The 17785-nt window shown below is 39.3% G+C and overlaps 1 protein-coding gene across 1 annotated transcript in view; it reads right to left on the bottom strand.

The window, feature by feature from the left end:
* The window catches only part of PPP2R5A (protein phosphatase 2 regulatory subunit B'alpha), a 47806-nt gene extending 30621 nt beyond the window's left edge, over positions 1–17185 (bottom strand). Inside the window, exon 1 of the mRNA XM_062571842.1 lies at positions 16340–17185. Coding sequence (XP_062427826.1) covers positions 16340–16490 — 151 coding nt within the window. The 5' untranslated portion in view covers positions 16491–17185. The remainder of the gene's footprint in view (positions 1–16339) is intronic.
* Positions 17186–17785: the final 600 nt, after the last annotated feature.

A 17785-nucleotide genomic window follows, 5' to 3' on the forward strand; every position in this document is an offset into this window, starting at 1 on the left:
TTTTAATATTCAGTAATTATCTGCAAGAACTCTTTAGTTTCTGTATAAGCAAAAAATAATTGCTAAAATGGACTGAAACACCTCCATTGTATTTCCAGCTGCTCACTCTGCCCTCAAAGTCTGAATACCAGAATATTTGTATTTATTCCCTTTTGCCATCTGACAATTATGATCCTATTATTAACTGAGCACAAGAACTTCAGTGAGCTTTTGAAAAGGCAGCAATTACTACTCCCTCAAAGAACAATTCATACTACTGAATGTTAATTCTGCAATTTTAATGATTTATCTTTTGAATAAAAACCTTGTAAAACCCTATTTCTCTCAGATAACTACAAATCGCATGGTATCGAGGACACGAATTGTTACACCCTGCAAAATAATGAACAGCAGCTGTAAAAACATTCTTAAGTTACATAACATTTTAACTCAGATCTTCTAACATTCTACATTGGATTGCATGAGTAAGTACTGTATCATAGCAACACAGTAATAACACAATGACATGCTGAGGATAAAATCCAAAAAGCCTAATTTAAGGAACCAACATAGGATTTTTTTTTGGGGGGGGGCCCACTAACCCAAAGCAGATGATAGCTATCTTCAAACAGAAGTCAAGTTTACTTTTATTTTTTCCTCACCAAAAACCTCAAATTACAAAAATCCAGTAGAGAGAGGTAACTGACACAGCGTATTTATTTGATGATCAAAAAACTGAAGTTTCATTGACCAAAAAAGTCTGCCTAGATGTTTTAAGAACTAGAAGACATCATCTGTATACTTCCAGTACCAGTTAAAAACTAACGACTTAAGGTTAAAAGCAAGCAAACTCAAAGAAAAGCCTGTATTTAGTCACTTTTGTTTAGACATTAGAGCATCGGATACTGCATCTCTCCAGCCACACATCACCTCTCCATCTCATTAGCAATCTGATCTATCTCAATTAGACATGTTTTCTCATAAGAAAAACTTGCCCATTAATCAGTTTTGTTAAAATAATTCTTTTAAATGATATGATTAAAGCTACTTTCTTCTATGCATTCATCCATACTTAAGGGGAAATCATAAAATAAAGACATTTACAAGAGAGAAAAGTTAAGTGCAGCCATCACAAATAAAGTAACAGAAATCTAGTTCTGCCTTATCATCACTACCTGTCTTCATCCTCAATCCCTACTTGACTTACAGTGCATTTATCTCAGGAATGTTGAGAGGTACCATGGAAACCATCAAGTGATTTGGGAAATTTTATTTGTCAGAGTACTTGACTGTTTTGGCCTTGTCTTGAACTATGTTTTACTTAACTATCCCAGCACAACTGAAGCTAGACAACTCTACACTGCAGCAGTTTATTCCAGTTCTATGAATAAAATAAACTATGCCACTATAATTGCATCAACACCAGAGACTTTTAGTTTTAGTAGCGTAACAACTGCAGCATGACTTTTTAAACCATTTTAAATTTATCAAGACTTACACCATACAGCTGATGTTCAAGATAACTGCTTTTTTTCAAATACTATAAACACCTCGAGGACCACAAAAGTCAACGTCAGAGTAGACAGTGGACGCTGCAATAAAATAACCCTGCTCACAGGCTGTATTTGGAAATGAAAACACAATCCAAACCCTGAGTTCTGCCATCAGCCTGTTCCTAACTCTCTGTATGTTATTGGAAAAGTCCATTAAAAAAAGAAAAAATGAACAAAAAACAAAACCAACACAACCCCTCCCCCCCCCATACACAAGCATGAGGACACACAAAAAAAGGGAGCAAATGCATTTAATCCTATTCAGAAGAGCTTCAAGATTTACACACACAGAAAAACCCACATGCGCCCACAAAACACTCTAGACACCACCTGAACCAGGTGATCAAAATCGAATTGACTCTTAATTCAATTTTCCAGAGGCTGCCCAACAGAAGCATGACTTAAAAAATTCTTTAAATCCATTGTTACATTCTTTGAAAGGTTGTTCATCAGCTGATCTGAGGTCCTTAGGAAGGTGGAAATGAAATTAATAACCACAAAAAGGTAGTTATTAATCAGATATAATGATATGAAACCCTAAAGTCAAAAATTTCAATACATCAACAACAAAAAATCATTGTAAGTTGCAATCCATCCTTAATGCTTTCTAAGGATTTTCATTGCCTTTTGTCATTTCCACAATGGAAACTTGAACTATTTTCATCAGTTAGAAATATATTTATTTGATCCTCGTGCTTTACAGCATTTAAAATCTCAGCCAACTATTTCCAGTATCTACAAAAATCTAGTCATTATAAACAGCAACCATAATATCAAACGATAAAAACATTACAAACAATTTGACTCAGAAGTTCCTCGTGTACAGAAGAAGTCACTAAGCATTAAAACTTACAGACTTTTCTCTAAATCAAATGCTTTCAAACTTACAAGTTATTAATTCAGCTCTGAGTATGGAGTAACTAGTTAAGAAATTATTTTTTCTTTGAGAAGGACTAAACCAAGATATAGATGGAGGAAAGAAAGATTTCACAAATCACAGAGCTACTTCACTAATATACAACTGGAAATGCAACCACCACAACTGTGAGACTCCAATGCCCTCTTCCCTCTGTATATCTATCTCATATGTTTATAAGCATTGCTTCCGCAAGGAAAAGATGAATACTTCTTTCTCAAAAGAACTGCTTATCCAATATCTACCGTACCGAGCTGAAATATTTATTGTAATCTCTGCTTCATTAGCAGAAACTGGAATTTAAGTCTATAAAAATTCTCTTCTCTCAACTACACAATTCAGAGAGGAGAGAGGAGAAAAATAAACCCTTCTCTCCAAAACAAACAGACTCTCATACATTTGTAACAAGTGTGTGTGTGACACACACACACAGACACACATACATATACATACACAAAATACCTCTAATTGAAGAGTTCTACTTATTCCTGAAGATGCTACTCCATAGAGATGCTAATCTCTCAGAAACAACCATAAAATTTTCTTCTGAAATCGCCCTAAAACAGTCCACATACAGCCTTTTTAAACACTTGGAGGACAATGATGTTTGAGAATAGAAAGAAATTACCCTAAAATGCAACCACCCCTACACTAAATTTAACCTGGTGGTCAATCCTACACTTCTACATAATTACCTGACAACTTGAAATACAGAAGAATGACAAGAAACAGCATAGTTACATCATACTCTACAGTTTAAAGTTTAGCAGGTAGTGTCTATATTCCAGCTACACTTACTGTGTTACATGTAGCTGTATTCAACAGTGGAAGGATCTGCTGGAGCAGAATAAAAACCTGACACTGATTCGAAGAGAGGAGTACACGTACTCTGAGGCATCAAGTATTTCTTCTCTCTTCATTTCTGCAAGTTATCAGTACTGTTGCACAGCCTGCTCTCTTCAGAGATACTATTAGCCAGGAAAGGGTCTGGATAAACTCTGGTCTACCCAATATAAATCAAGCATAGGCAGTACTGCCTGACCTAAATCTAAGATTTGTTTTTATCCTGTGGAGTTCCCATGTGCATTACTGCCTTGATCTCTTACAGCAGCTGAAAGGCTAGACTGTCAGCATTTACATTATAAGCATGTTAAAGCACTGTTAAGAAAAAGAGTATTTGATACAGTTAATGTTACAGCATGGGACAGAATGTATTTCCAGGTTTACAGATTGTACATTTGCAGATTAACGGGCGGCTAAATAGCTGGCTGGCACTAAAAGGAAGCTGTCTCAATCATCATGCGTCTCTCCTTCCCTCCCCCAACCTCACTCATTTACTCCTCCCTTTCCCTCCTCTGCTCCCAGACACATCCATCCCTCACACTGGCTCTGGAACTTGTCAGACTCTTCTGTGAGCTGCTTTAACTCAATAACATAGCCCTATTAGTGAGTTTAAATGGCTTCTGGAAGGCTCTGATGAGCATGAGGTCTGGCCCTCGGTTAGCGACGGGAGCAGACTTCTCTTTCAGCTGCAGCAAGCAGTTAGTTTACTGTCTTTTTTGGAACCATACCATCCAACCTTAAAGGTATGCAGCAACTGGAAAATCCTAACTATGTAGTGAAGTTAGTTGCTTTTTTGAATAACACATTTCTGGTTTTTTTGGAAAGCAGCTTTAGATTCCTTTTTTTTTTAAATAAAAATGCTGACCATATGTAAAAGTTCAGAGTATACTCGTTTGTGCTGAAAGTCCAAAATGTTCTTATGCCCACATGAGAAGTTAACACAATTCTAGCAGCTGGTGGATCAACAGCCCAACAGAAATTTGTGGTGCTACTGTCCCAAGGAAGCTTGTCACCAGTATTTTCATTTTTTCATATAGAAAAACTTTGGCACATAGAGAGCAAATGCTATTTCTTGATACACTGTTTTTTCCCCCATTGTTCACCAACATGTATTTTCAAGTTACCTGTGACCCCCAAAGTCTACAGCTACTGCTGTAAATCTGCAAGGGGCTAAGTAAGCTTTTTTTGCATGTTTCTACTAAACAGAGCTCAGATTTTCCAAATCAGATAGAACATCATTATCTATCTCAGAAGTTTATCAGCTCCCTATACAACAGTGTGCTGTGTAGGTTTGTTCACTTGGAGGCAAGGTTTGCAAGACAACCAAATAGAAGGCCATTCTCTCATGTATTAAACTACAAAGAAGTCCATACCACATACCAAAATAAAGACTTGACAAAGAATTAAAGGTGCAGAAGGCTCACTGGTCAGTCCTGCTCTAACATTAATACTCAGTCTCTCCACTTCAGAAGTCAAAACATCTGCAAGGGAGCAATGAAGACAAGGAGCTGAACTTCTGCTGAATTTCCACTTCCAGGTGAACTATCCTGCAAATTGTGCATGTCCTATCTGACAACCAGGATATCCACATGAACAATATTTAAATATACTGCAACTCCTCATGTGATCAACAGGTAAAAAAAAAACATGCAGTAGGGGCTAAAGTTGTTAATGTAAGTCTTTCTCCAATCAGTCATGCCTAGTTAAGTTAAAACTTCAAAAATAACCGTCCTACTTAGCAGGAGGAGGGGGACCCACACACATCAGTCCACCACCAGTCCAAGTAAATCTCCATTTCTTTTTGAAATAAGAAATTTTAAGTTTTTCTCATTAAAATATTATGTATATAAGATTCATTCCTTGCTAGCTTGAGGAAAGATCACATCTGAGAAGTAATACTAGATTGTTATCACTATCGATAACGATTTTTATTTATAAAACAATGCAGTTTACAAAGTTATCTAGGTTATACTACATATTTAGACTTTTAAAGTGGTTTACTGCAATAGCAGAATTACTTCTGAAAAAGCTATATTCCATCCAATAACAGACTGTTAGTTCTGTTAGTTTCTTCTCCCACTCCAGGTGGCCAGCAGTTGACCTTAATAAATCTGTTCAGAAAATCAGAAAAGCCAATACTGATCCAATAACATCCTTCACAAACATTCTGCGACAAGGCTCCACAGAACAGCAGCAAACTGTAAGCAGCCTCCTATCTAAATTGTTTCTACTATCTTCCAAGCATTCTTACATAGTCTCCAATTGCTACTGCGTTAAGTCTGTCAATTTTAATGAAGATTTAAGTCAACCAAGATACTTCAGAACATAAGAAAGCAACTGGCTGGAGTGCTTATGTATTTAATAGCCCTACTTCTTCTTTTTTTTAAAAAAAAAAAAAAAAAAAGAAGACAAGATTCAGACAGATGCAAGTGGTAGTAACAATTGTTCTCTTGGTCCTCAGAAAGAGAAAGAATGGCAAGGCATCACTCACACACAAACACACACAGAGAACAAACCACTGGAATGATAATTTAAAACACTCTGAAATCAGCTTTAAGAAAACCTATATGAACCATACAAGCAGTTCCCGTCTTAGCATTTATCAAAGAAGAGCAGATCACCAGAACCTAACTGAAATTCAGAGAGTAACATGCAACAAAAAACTCCAGAAAAAATACTGTCTAGTGACAGGAGTTGATTCAATACTGCTTTTAACAGAAGTACTGAGGAGTTCAACAATTTGCATATGGATAAATGCATGCAAGAGTTTGACTCAGCATGATACTATGCACTTATTATAAAAGGCAAAGAAATTCCACTTCTTATACAGCTGAAACATAAGTTTTCAGAAAACCACTTATGCAATTTCTCTTGAATTTGAAACAAACTTTCTTCCACAAGTAAGCCAACTATTATGTTCCCCAGCACACTCATTTATGCTTTTGGCATACACCGTTACTATACTTGCTGTCTTCATTTAAAAACCATCAAGCAATTTTTAATGACTGATCATATGCCAGCACAGACCTATCTTGACCATAACCAGAGACTTTAAGAATTAGCATTCTCTCTTCCTCATGAGATGTTATCCCAAATAATGGTTTCACTGGCTTGATGGAAGTTTAACAGCTCATGATCAATCTTAAGAATTTTGATCTTAAAATAATCTAAAAAGGAATCCTGCCTCTTTAAGAAAGATTGTGCTAAATTTAAGGGTGTTTACCTCCTGTCACAAAATTTTCACACACAGCCAGCCCAATGGACTGGGGGGAAGGCGAGCAGTAAATGGGTTTTGGAATGGGAAATTGTTATTCTGAAGACAAAGATGATGGGATAGATGACAACCTTCAAAGTAAATTAAAATTACAAAGAGTGATACAAAGGCCTGAGAATTGGAACTGCTTTCCAAAACCAGAAAATACAAGTCCTAAATAGCTTTTGTTATACAGAAAGTAACAAAGGCTTTTGTTATGGTAAAACATACATGCTTTCAAAATGCTCTCTGGACAAAAGAGAGCATATTAAGATCAAAGTAAAGCTCTGGGTATATAAACAGGTCTTCTCTTTAAAGGTTACAAAAGCAGATCATACACATGCCACAAGCTAAAAGCATAGAAATAGTTACCACGAATAAGCTGGCACACAAGAACTTCTTGCTCCCTGTAACTCACTCATGTGCCTAAGTGCTAACACATGGGAAAAATTAACTGCCAGCAAAACACAAGAGACTCTACAGAAAGGAAGAGAGACTACAGACTGTTTCTGACACTGTCAGATCAAAAAAAAGATCAGAAGGGAACAAATTAGTATGATGCTGCTTATTCCTAAATACATACCGTATCAAATTACAATAGCTGTTGTCATCTTCAGAACAGACTTGTCATTTTTTTTTTAAACACAAACATTCATTCTTACAGAAATACCATTTACTGAAATGTAAGTGTTAAATACAACTCAGGATTTTCACACATCATTTTGAAGATGCAAAACGTCCTTCAGGTTGTAGACTTAAGGAACTGTTTGACATTTACACTGCTCAAAATTTAAGGAAGAATAATCTGAACAGTTCCATTCCCTATTTCTTTTTTTCAACAGCTGTACCACTCTGTATGTACAAATACTACAGAACAAGGACAACAAAAAGCAGGTGACAAAGTTGTATGTCATACATATTAAGTAAATATTTAAACTCAATAACCATTATACAGCAATACCCATTATACAGCATTATAAACATCCTCAGTTTATATGAGCATACTTAAAAGCCTAAAATAAATTCTTCATTTGCACCTTTTAAGCTTGAAAGACTAGAAACTGTTTTTACCAACTGAGTAACTTCCATTTAAGTCAACTGCAAAACTCCAGTTTGATTGAAATCACAGTATTTCATAAATACTGAGTGCTGCTAATGAAGCATGCTGTAAATGGATATTGGATTAATTCCTTAGACAAATACACATTGTAAGGAATGGTTAAACCAACATTTCATAATTTTCAAGGGTTTCTAAGACAAATGAGATAACAAGATACTTCAACATATCTATCATGATTTAGTAGGAAGAACCAACATTAAGTTAGGCTGGAAACACAGGTGAAATCCTGGCTCTTGCTACATTCAGTGATGTAACTCCCATTGACCTCAATGGGAATAGATTATTATCCTGAGCAGATGAATATTCAAGCACTTCAAGGATCTCTTTACCCACTTTTGCTTAAATTAGGTATCCAACCTTATAAATAAAAGGCTGTTTGAATGACTTTTTAACCATACTCTATTAAACAGTCCTGTTCTTTTCATCATACACTGTAGGTCTGTAAACACCAAGTGTTCAGTAGTGAGGGATCCTACACTGAAACAGATTCCAGTTCAACAAAATCTCCTAGCTATTCTATGAAACTCAATTTATACCATTTCGATGTACCAAGTTTATTTCACTCCTGCTTTCTACTCCTAAGACAGAAATATAAATTATCAAAACTTGCCCTTCCTGATTGTACTGTGAGACTCAACCTCTACCTCTCTAGAAAGTTTCAGCATTTGCATCTCAACTTTGAGTCTTAAAGTGAGCTGCTTGTTTCTCTATTTAATACAACAATGCTGAAACGCACAAGTTTATTTTACACATAAAATTCAACACTGACATGCAGTTCTCATTTGTTCCTGTCACATACAAGCGAGACCAAAATTTATGCTACTTCACAGGACTTCAATTTTAATGTAAAAAGTTTACACTTATGCTATATTTAAAAGAAGACTTTTTTTTAAGATTAGAAACATCATACAGCTTTCAAAAATTTTACCCCATTACCATAAACCAGACCTTTTTTAACCCAAATTTCTTTCTATTTTCCCACAGAACTTTATATGAGAAGAAATGAATACAATAGAAGACATCCTTTTAACATACATTTTTTAAAGGACCAACCATCTACAGAAACAAAGTAACCTACTTAAAATTACTTCTAAAACTCCACCTGCTTATGCAGTGATACACTCTGCCAGCTCTCAATTACTGCAAGGGCAGAAGTAAAGCTTCATACTCTTAATTGCTGTGACTTCTTATTTCTACTCTTCTTCAGATCAGCTTCCCCAGGCCATACTATATTGTCCTTCTGCAAAACCATTCGCTCCACCCTCCTCTTTCAATTCTTCTGCAAACATCCATTGGGCTGCTTTCATTTCTAATATCCAGAGTTTGTCAACTCTCTAAGCACACAGTGAACTCCAGTATCAAAGCTTTTAATCAATAATTCTAAAAGTAAACTCACATAACAAATTGAAAGTTTTCTCATTATGTAGGGAGTTGCTTTAATGCTATTAATTCTTGAGGGTTTTATAATCACTTACTAAAATTAACAAATATTCCTTTTCTAGCACTGTTCTTGAACCTACACACACAAATACAATTTTTGATGTTACTTGTACCTTGACCGCCCAGCTCCACCACAAAATTCACATTTCTCTTTTGAACCCTATCATGCAGCTGACAAAATGTATGACAAAAATACTGATTTCAGCACTGTTACTTGGTGAGGCAATGAGGAATGATGCAAAGAGAGGGAATTTTAGAACAGAATGAGATAGAAATCCTCTCCTGATGACAGCGGAGCAATGGAACAACACTGTCCTGTTATGGAGCCTTTCCCTTTTACTATAGTCCTAGCAGCAACACATGGTACTCCATAGCAGGCTGCAGGTCACCTACCATTCTTATCAGACTGCTGCTTTTCCTCACAGCTTCCATACCGCTGCAATGCTAAGGCCTAGCATTCTGCACACACGTTCCCTCAGCCTGGCTCTGCTTCAGTTCCCCCACCACATATACTAGCCAGAAGCACTTTTAAACATAGTGATTGAAAGCAAGTTTCACGCTTTTATGAAAAATCACTGCAGTTAAGTTTTCCTAATTTTTAAATCCTCAAGTATAGATTTTCATTTAATGAACTGACTTAACTGCAATCAATTCCTGATTTACAGAGGGAGGAGTCTCTGAAATTTCAGGATTTCAGGAAGACTGATTTACTTTCCAAGTCACTAGAAGTTCAAAAATCATGGTTAAAGGGAGATTAAAAGAAAAAAAAAAAAAAACCTAAAAACCTATGAATAAACTAGAAAAAAAAGCCTGAGAAGAAACATTTTCAGAAAATTTCAAAGCCAACTTTTAGCAGAACAGGAGTTTGAGACTCAAAATTCTAGATTTACTGCAGAGGAGCTAGTTTCAGCTATAGACTTCTGCTCTCTCTTCCCAGTTATCATCTCTGCTTAGCCTACCACTGCCACATTGTCCTGTCACCCACAGTACCGTTCTGGGTTCTCGCCTGTAGAAAAGCAAATCACAAGTTCTCCATATACTCAACTGCAGTGCCCGGCACAACTACAGACAAGCAAAGTAAAGAAAAACCATGCCCATCAGCCACAAAAGAAGTAGTTCTTCACAGAGCATGAATCAGGCATAGTAGATACTAACTCAGTCTTACTTATGAAAGCTACTGGGCCAGTGTAAGTGATCAATCTTGTAACTTGGACCAATTTAGATCAATTTTCATTAATAAGTTAAACTCCAAAGTACAGCACACACTGGAGCTCAAGAAAATCAAAGATTTTTAATATTGACAACATACAATTCACTTTTATTCTAGTCATAGAAAAAGCTGAACTGTTTTTGCTGAAACTTAGAAAATTAGCTTGAGGAACAGTTCCAAATGAAATCAAACCAAAAAGAAAAGGAAAAAAAAAAATGTCCATACTTGGCATGGAAAACTTTAGCCCAAACAGTTTAGCAGTGTTGTAAGCAGCTGAGAATAAGGTCTTGTGAAGGAAAATTGTATGTGACCTTAACTAAGATGGGTTCTGCGTTTAAGTCAGAGGCATCAAAAAATGCATCCTTTAGAAAACATACTTTACTGACCATGAACTCAGCAAAACTCAGAAAGTAAAGGGACTCTGATAAAAATCAATAAATCGGACAATGACTCGGACATGGAAAAGAAGATGGCACTGTCAGGCTCAGTCTAATTTCTAGTAGAGGGGTTTGCCAAGGGGGTGTCACACAACAGACATTACTTAATACCTATTAGTTTAGTTAAGTTGTGATTCCAACCTTTAAACTCCACACACTGTTATAAAACTACATATACACACACACTACATATATATGTGTATATATATATTTATAAATACATAAAATTATATCATTTTAGTCAGCTAGATTACAACTGTTGGCACACAAGCTGAATTTTATGCCCTTCCCAATGGAAGGGCCTCTTCTGTACTTAAATAAAATATTAATCTCTAGAACTGCTGGTATAGCACCTTTTCAAAAGCACAGAATAATTCTTAAAAAGACAGATATTAAAAAACTGTTGTAGACTGTTGTGATTTTTTTTGATCAGATAGCCTGAAGCAGTAATTATGTTCTTATTTCTTACAGCAACTAACATTAAATTCAACACCTGCAAAACTAATATCTGACTAAACTAGAAAGCAACGAATATGGAAAAAGAAAACTGATACTAAGCTGGCACAGAGAAGATGTGAAAGATTTAAATAGAAAAGTTCATGTGAAGACTGTCAATAAGCTCTATATTTAGAATATACTTCCATGAAGAGCAATTCCTAAGACCAAAAATTCAAGTCTAAGGATAAGAAAGGTCATTTCTTTAGGAACTAAAGACTAAATGTTCCACTCCATAAACTAAGAACAGTTACCTAATATAGAAAAAAAAATACATATATAAACAGTCCATTTTTCATGGAATTATATTAGAAGAATGTTAAAAAATTCTTAAATCTTCTCTAGCTATTACTACTCCTCTATTTTTCAAAATTGTAACTTCACTAAACAGAAATTTTGACTATAACAACTGTGTAACCTGTTGAGATTACACATAAGAATTAAACCAAAATTCTTTATAGAACATCCTCATTCATTCACATTCATCCTCATTTCACATTCACCTGTGAAAAAACAAAAACAAAAAAAATGCCTTTAAAAGAAAATCTTACTTAGGAAGATTATAGCTGCAACTGATAGTGAATACAAAAGGTATAGGACAGGGAATTACCGAAAAAGGAAATAGCAATAAATCATCTGGAAAACAAGAAACCAACACAAACTTGAGAGACACAGAACTGTCATTTCACTTAAAACTATTTATGAAGGCTGTAATAAGAAGTAAACTGTTCTAAAATTTTTGAAGAATGTTTCCCTTCTGAGAGCAAGGCAACTTAATGTTAGGATGGGAATAAAACCCCCTAAGCTCTCTAACTCTGTTTATTTTTTATTATTCTCAAATATATACTGTATGACTCAAAACAGAAGTTGAATTTTAACATTACTTAAGTTCATCAGGGTCAGTGCAAATCTTAAAGATTTAATCAAGTTTATTGGGTCTTCCTGTAATGTTTCCACAGGAGTCTAGCTTTAATGCTGTACCTGGTTTCCAGTTAAGAAAAAGCTCTCTCTCTCAAGGGTTGAAGAGAGGTAATAATATTGTTAACACTCACTTTGGCCCCCATATTTGGATGTCCAAGCTGCATACTAGAAAGTCACCTTATAAGTATCTTACTCTGGTATCCTTCACCATTCCCACCATAATCCTCTGTCCCACTGAGATTCTTATAACCATCCCTAGCCTTTGGTTGACAGATTTTTGAACCACTTTTCAGTTCATTGGTTGAAAGGCCTGAGCTTTCTCCATGAGCAGACCACTTAATTTGGAAGTGAATACTAAGAATTTCTTTCATTAGTTTTGTTCTCTGTGTATGAAAATAAGTCTCGGGTGCCCCATCTCTTCCCAAAAGCATGTTCAGTCTTGAGAATATCACAGAAAGACATCAGGAAATGCTTATTCCTTCCAGCTGCACTTGACATGGTTGGTACAGAGGGAAAAGGTGGATTTGCTTTACAATCCAACAGGCCATATTAATTGTGCTAACCAAAAGCAATAAGCTGTGTGCATGAAACAAGATTTTTTTCTTTCTCTCTCCCCCCAAATTAAAATAGTAACAACAGAAACATGTATGTATACTTTTATCATGAGCAATATTGATTTCAAAATTAAATTGCTTTCAAAAATGAAGCTAACTGCATGTGCTATTAGTCTTTTAAAATGATTTGCTAAATTAAAACACCATTACTAATTCTTAAAATGTTAAAATAATACTTCCTCTGCTAAATTCCTTTAAATCCAACAGCATCAGGATTGTCCATTAAGTGACAAAATCCTGCTGTTAACCAGTGCATTTTTTTTATTTGTAAAGGATTTGTAAGCTATAAAGGAACAAAATGCAGAGGAGCTAAAATACAAAACCAAATAACTCTCAAAACTCCACATCAAACAACTTACTAAAGCCGTAGTAAAGCTGTAGCAGTTTTTTTTTTTCATAGTCACTGGGTCTTCAGTATTTCTTATTCAGCTTTTCAATAATGCAGTAAAATAGACACTGTCCTGAATAACAAACACATAACTAATTTCAATGAAGAACACATTACTAACTTACATATCCTGGCATCAGCTAGGCTTCGTTGAGCTTTTACCTAAAACTGACACATAATATTATACCATACACAAAAACAAGCTGAATCTTAGCAAGTCACACAATTCTGCTCTTTCCTCTCCCCTCAAATCCCTGAAGTTACAGTTCAATACCATTTGTGACAGTGACTTACTAGTCACAGGTAAGCGTCTTCTCCAGGTGGTAACATATCACACAGCTGGTTAAGTAATTTTGGTAATGCACAACAGTAATACATCAAAAATAACATACTTTTAACAGTATCACCTGTCTGCAGGCTTTCAAACAGCACTGCTTAGAAGCTTGGGAAAGTGTGTTACAAAATCTGATCTGGCCTTTTTAGTGACAAATAAACAACATTCCCCAGATAAAAGAAAAAAAACAAACCATCTACCCAGCAAGACATTTGTTAGAAGTAAATGATTAGTTCTTCTTTCAGAAGATCTTGCTTTCCAGCACAGTAGCATGCAAGTATTTTGGGACAGTCTGACAAACCTGTCTGGAGTTTTACAGTATTTTATTTTCCCTGAAACAATGAAACAAGACAGTAACTATAGAAAAGATCAGATGTGTTACAGCAGTAGAATGGCAAACACTGCTTTTTCACCTACCAAAGTTCTCCCAATACAGGCTTCAAACATCCACGTTTAACCATTTATCTGAATTTACCTGAAAAAAACATAGTCCTCATCTAATTTCAGATATGCCTGCTGAGCACCCTTAGGCATTAGTATAATGACTACACTTTCCTTTTTCAGCTCCTCCCTGGGAATTCTGGATGTTACTTTACAGATGACACTACACTGGCAGCATCACAACTACTCCTTGAAGCAATCAGAGTTCAGTAATGAAGGAAAGCTTCATTTTCTCAAGATGTGATTAGAATACAAGTTTTATAAAACCATATATTTCTGGAGAAAAAACACTTTAGAAGCTCTTGTTCTGGGAGGTGGGGATGTTTAAGAGGGAGGAATGAAGAGAAGGAACAAACAGCACGTGCTACATTCATCTCACATCTATACGATGTTTTGCTGCTATGTTCAGGACGATTCAAATTCTCAGTATACCCGAACATCACAAATGCCAGGGGGAAAATATCATAAAGTCAGGCAGCACACTTCCGCCTAACTGGCTAATTGGGATAGCAAAATTAAAACCCACTAGTGACTAACTCATAAAAGCAATTCAGTATTTTGATCACAATTTATAGTCTGAAGCAGGTTTAGAATACGAGTCTTTAAATTTAAGCCATAAGCACAAAGCCATATGTTACTTTCCATTAAGAATTTAAGGCAATTTAAACTACTATAAAATTCTGAATAACTGAAAAATAACTGAAGACATTCCTCTGATTGTTTATGGCCTCAAATTACCAATCGTCTGCGCACTGATGCCACGCAGCATTTCTCTATACTACAAGAACACAGCTTTAAAACCACACTCACAGCATTATGAGACTTAACTGCACAGAGTGAAAAAATAATCAAAAAATAATATTAAAGTCTCTATTCAGCAAAGAATGTAAATATTTTACTTATTTAAGCCGGATTACTCCTTGCATAAGTACGTACGCTTAACTGTTTGCAGAATCAGGACCAAAACCTCCTAACGTCTGCCACCTATGCGTGATATTTACCAAGTGCTTCTACAAGATATCAGTAGTAGTGTTACAAAAATCATGTTTGAGCAAAATACACTATCTTAACATTATCCATATTAGTCTTTCATTATTGAAAATGTACAGAAATTCAGCCATATCAAGAGCAAAAAGTGGATCCGGACCTCAAACAAATTACTCCCATTAGAAATTAAAGCAGTTATTCTAGTTTCCTCAAATTAAACACCAAGATAGGACAGAACTTGACAGAGAAAAGAAAACCCTAACCAAGCAGTAAGAACACCAGTCACTGCAACAGATTTTTGGAGGCGGGGGGGGGGGCACTCCCTTGTTACCTTACTGCCCAAGCTTATTTGCATTTAATAATTTAATAACATTTCTGCTTAGATAGTTTCACAATTTACACTATTGTGTACATCTACCACTCAAGAGTTTTAAAGTCTTGAAGTATTAAACATGACTGTAAAAGCCATAAAAATCAAGCAGCAAAAAAGAAAATCAGAGTTATTTGATATCTAAGACTACGTTTAAGTCGGCCAAATTGCACTTAAATTTTAGATGTTTGCTGCAAATTGAGACTTCTTTCCACCATCACATGATACAGCTTCAAAAATCTTAAGACCAACGCTAGCATCAATAAACGTAGTATTTCAGACTACGTTAAGGCAACACCTCTCCTGTATATTCTCTACCTAATAACTATTTTTGTCATTTTTAGAAACAACACAAAACAGGTACAACTTCAATTTGATGTTTAAAGGAGAGGAAGGCTACGATTAACTTTATTTTTGTCATCTGGTAACAGGCATGGTCTTTCCAGATTTTAGATTTTAGGTTCAAGACACAGGAAAAACCTCCGGTAATTTTTTTTGTTTGTTTGTTTGGTTTGTTTTTTGCATGTCAGTGAGGCCAGCACCTAAAGCCTTCACTCACTGCGCGACTGATCCTGTACCACACCAAGCAGGAGAAAGGTTTTGGGGCGATTCCTGACGGTTAAATCAGAGAAGCGAAAAGTCATTCAAAAAAAAAAAAAAAAACAAAAAAAACAAAAACAAAAAAAACCCACAAATGAAAACTAAACTGTCTGGAAGTGATGGGAAAGCACAACCAAGCCGAAGCCGCTCCCCCCCCCCCGCCCGGTAACTCAGGACATTATGCCACGGGCACGGAGCTCCTCTTCGCAAAAGCCCCCCCGTGGGAGGAGCCACGCGGCGCCGCGCTCCGAGGTTTTAACTCTCCCTTCTCTCGGCGCCGCGGAAGCGCTGCCCGCCGCGCCCGGGCACGGCGCAGCCAGCGAGCGGCGGCCGGAGCACGGGGCGAGCCGAGCCGAGCCGAGCCGCGCCGAGCCGCGCCGCGCGGGACGGCGGCGGCACCTGTGGCCGCAGCGGGGAGGAGGGGGCCGGCGGCGGTACCTTTGAGCTGGGGCAGCGGCGAGAGCTCCACCTGGCTGCTCTGGGTGCGGAACTGCGAGGAGCCCTGCGAGCGCTTCTGCCTCTGAGCCTTGCGCACGGATTTCCGCGTGAAGCCATCCACTTTCTCCGCGGCAGAGATGGCCGCCGACATGGCTGGGCGGTGAGGCGGCGCGGCGGGACGTCGCTCTCCACAAGCATATATTAAAGCGGAGGGAGAAGCGGGCGGGCAAAAAAAAATAAATAATAACGCGCTTAAAAGGGGGAAAATTTTTTTAAAAAAAAAAAGGGGGGGAAAGCGGCAGCTGCCGGCTCAGGCCCGCCCGCGCACGCAGCGGCGCCGCGGGCGCGCAGGCCGGTGTCCCAGCGGCGCGCAGGCACCGCGCCGCCCCGCTCCGGCGCGGAGGAGCCTCCTGGATCCCGGCCGCTGCCTCGCTCCCCAGTTCCTGCTTCCCTCGCGATTTCCTCTCCGCGCGGAGCCGGCTCCCGGGGAGGAAGGGAAAAAGCAAACACACGAACCCAGCAACAACTTTGCCCGGCGGGGCGGGCACACGCCAAAACTTTTCGCCGGAGCGGCCCAGGCACCCGCGCGGGGCTCCCGCTCTCCTCCGGGCAGGCGCAACAAGAGCCGCGGCCGGCCGGGCCCGCCGCCGCCCGCCGCCTCGCTCGGCGCCCCCCTCAGCCGGGCTCGCCCGCGCCAGCCCGCGCCGAGCCCGCTGTCATCGGCCGGACCCGCCGCTGGGCCGAGCTCGCCGCGGAGGCGGTTTCCACCACCGCCGCCGCCGCCGCCCGCCGGCCCCAATCGCTCGCTTCCACACGCCCTCTTCTCCGCCTTCAGCCGCCGCCGGGAGCTCCCCGCGCCGCCGCCGTCATCCCGGCCCCGCCCGCCGCGCCCGCGCACCGCGACTTGGCGCCGCGAGGGGAGCTGAGGGGAGGGAGGGGGCGGGGCAGCGCCGAGGCGCCAGAGGGGCAGAGAGGAGCGGCCGCTGCCGCCGCGCTGCGGTGACTGGCAGCGCCGCGCAGCCAATGGGAAAAGGGCATCGCGGAACACCCCCCCCCCCCAGCACCACCACCACCTCCCGGGTGGGGAGAACGAGGGACGAGCTGCGGGGGGGAGGGGTGATCGACAGCAGGCTTCTCCAACCGAATGGAGCCGAGAGGAGGTGGGCGGGGTTTTATCTTTGACGAGCGAAAACAGCGAGCGCCAGGGAGCGGGAGGAGAATAGGGCGCGGCGGCTCCCGGCCAATCCGCGCGGGGGGGGCGGTGCCGAGGCCGCCGTTCGCGCCGGGAAGGAGGGGCGCGGCCGAGGGAGGCCGTTAGGCGTGTGAGGGCTCCGCCCCGCCGCGGCCGTTAACGCTCGCGGGCGGCGGGAGCGTTTCCCCGAGCCTCGGCTGCCGCTGGGCTTCGGCGTGGCGGCTTCCCGCGGAGGCGGGGAGGAGGCGCCGCCG

This window comes from Rhea pennata, chromosome 3 (assembly GCF_028389875.1).
Source record: "Rhea pennata isolate bPtePen1 chromosome 3, bPtePen1.pri, whole genome shotgun sequence".
NCBI classification, from domain to species: domain Eukaryota; kingdom Metazoa; phylum Chordata; class Aves; order Rheiformes; family Rheidae; genus Rhea; species Rhea pennata.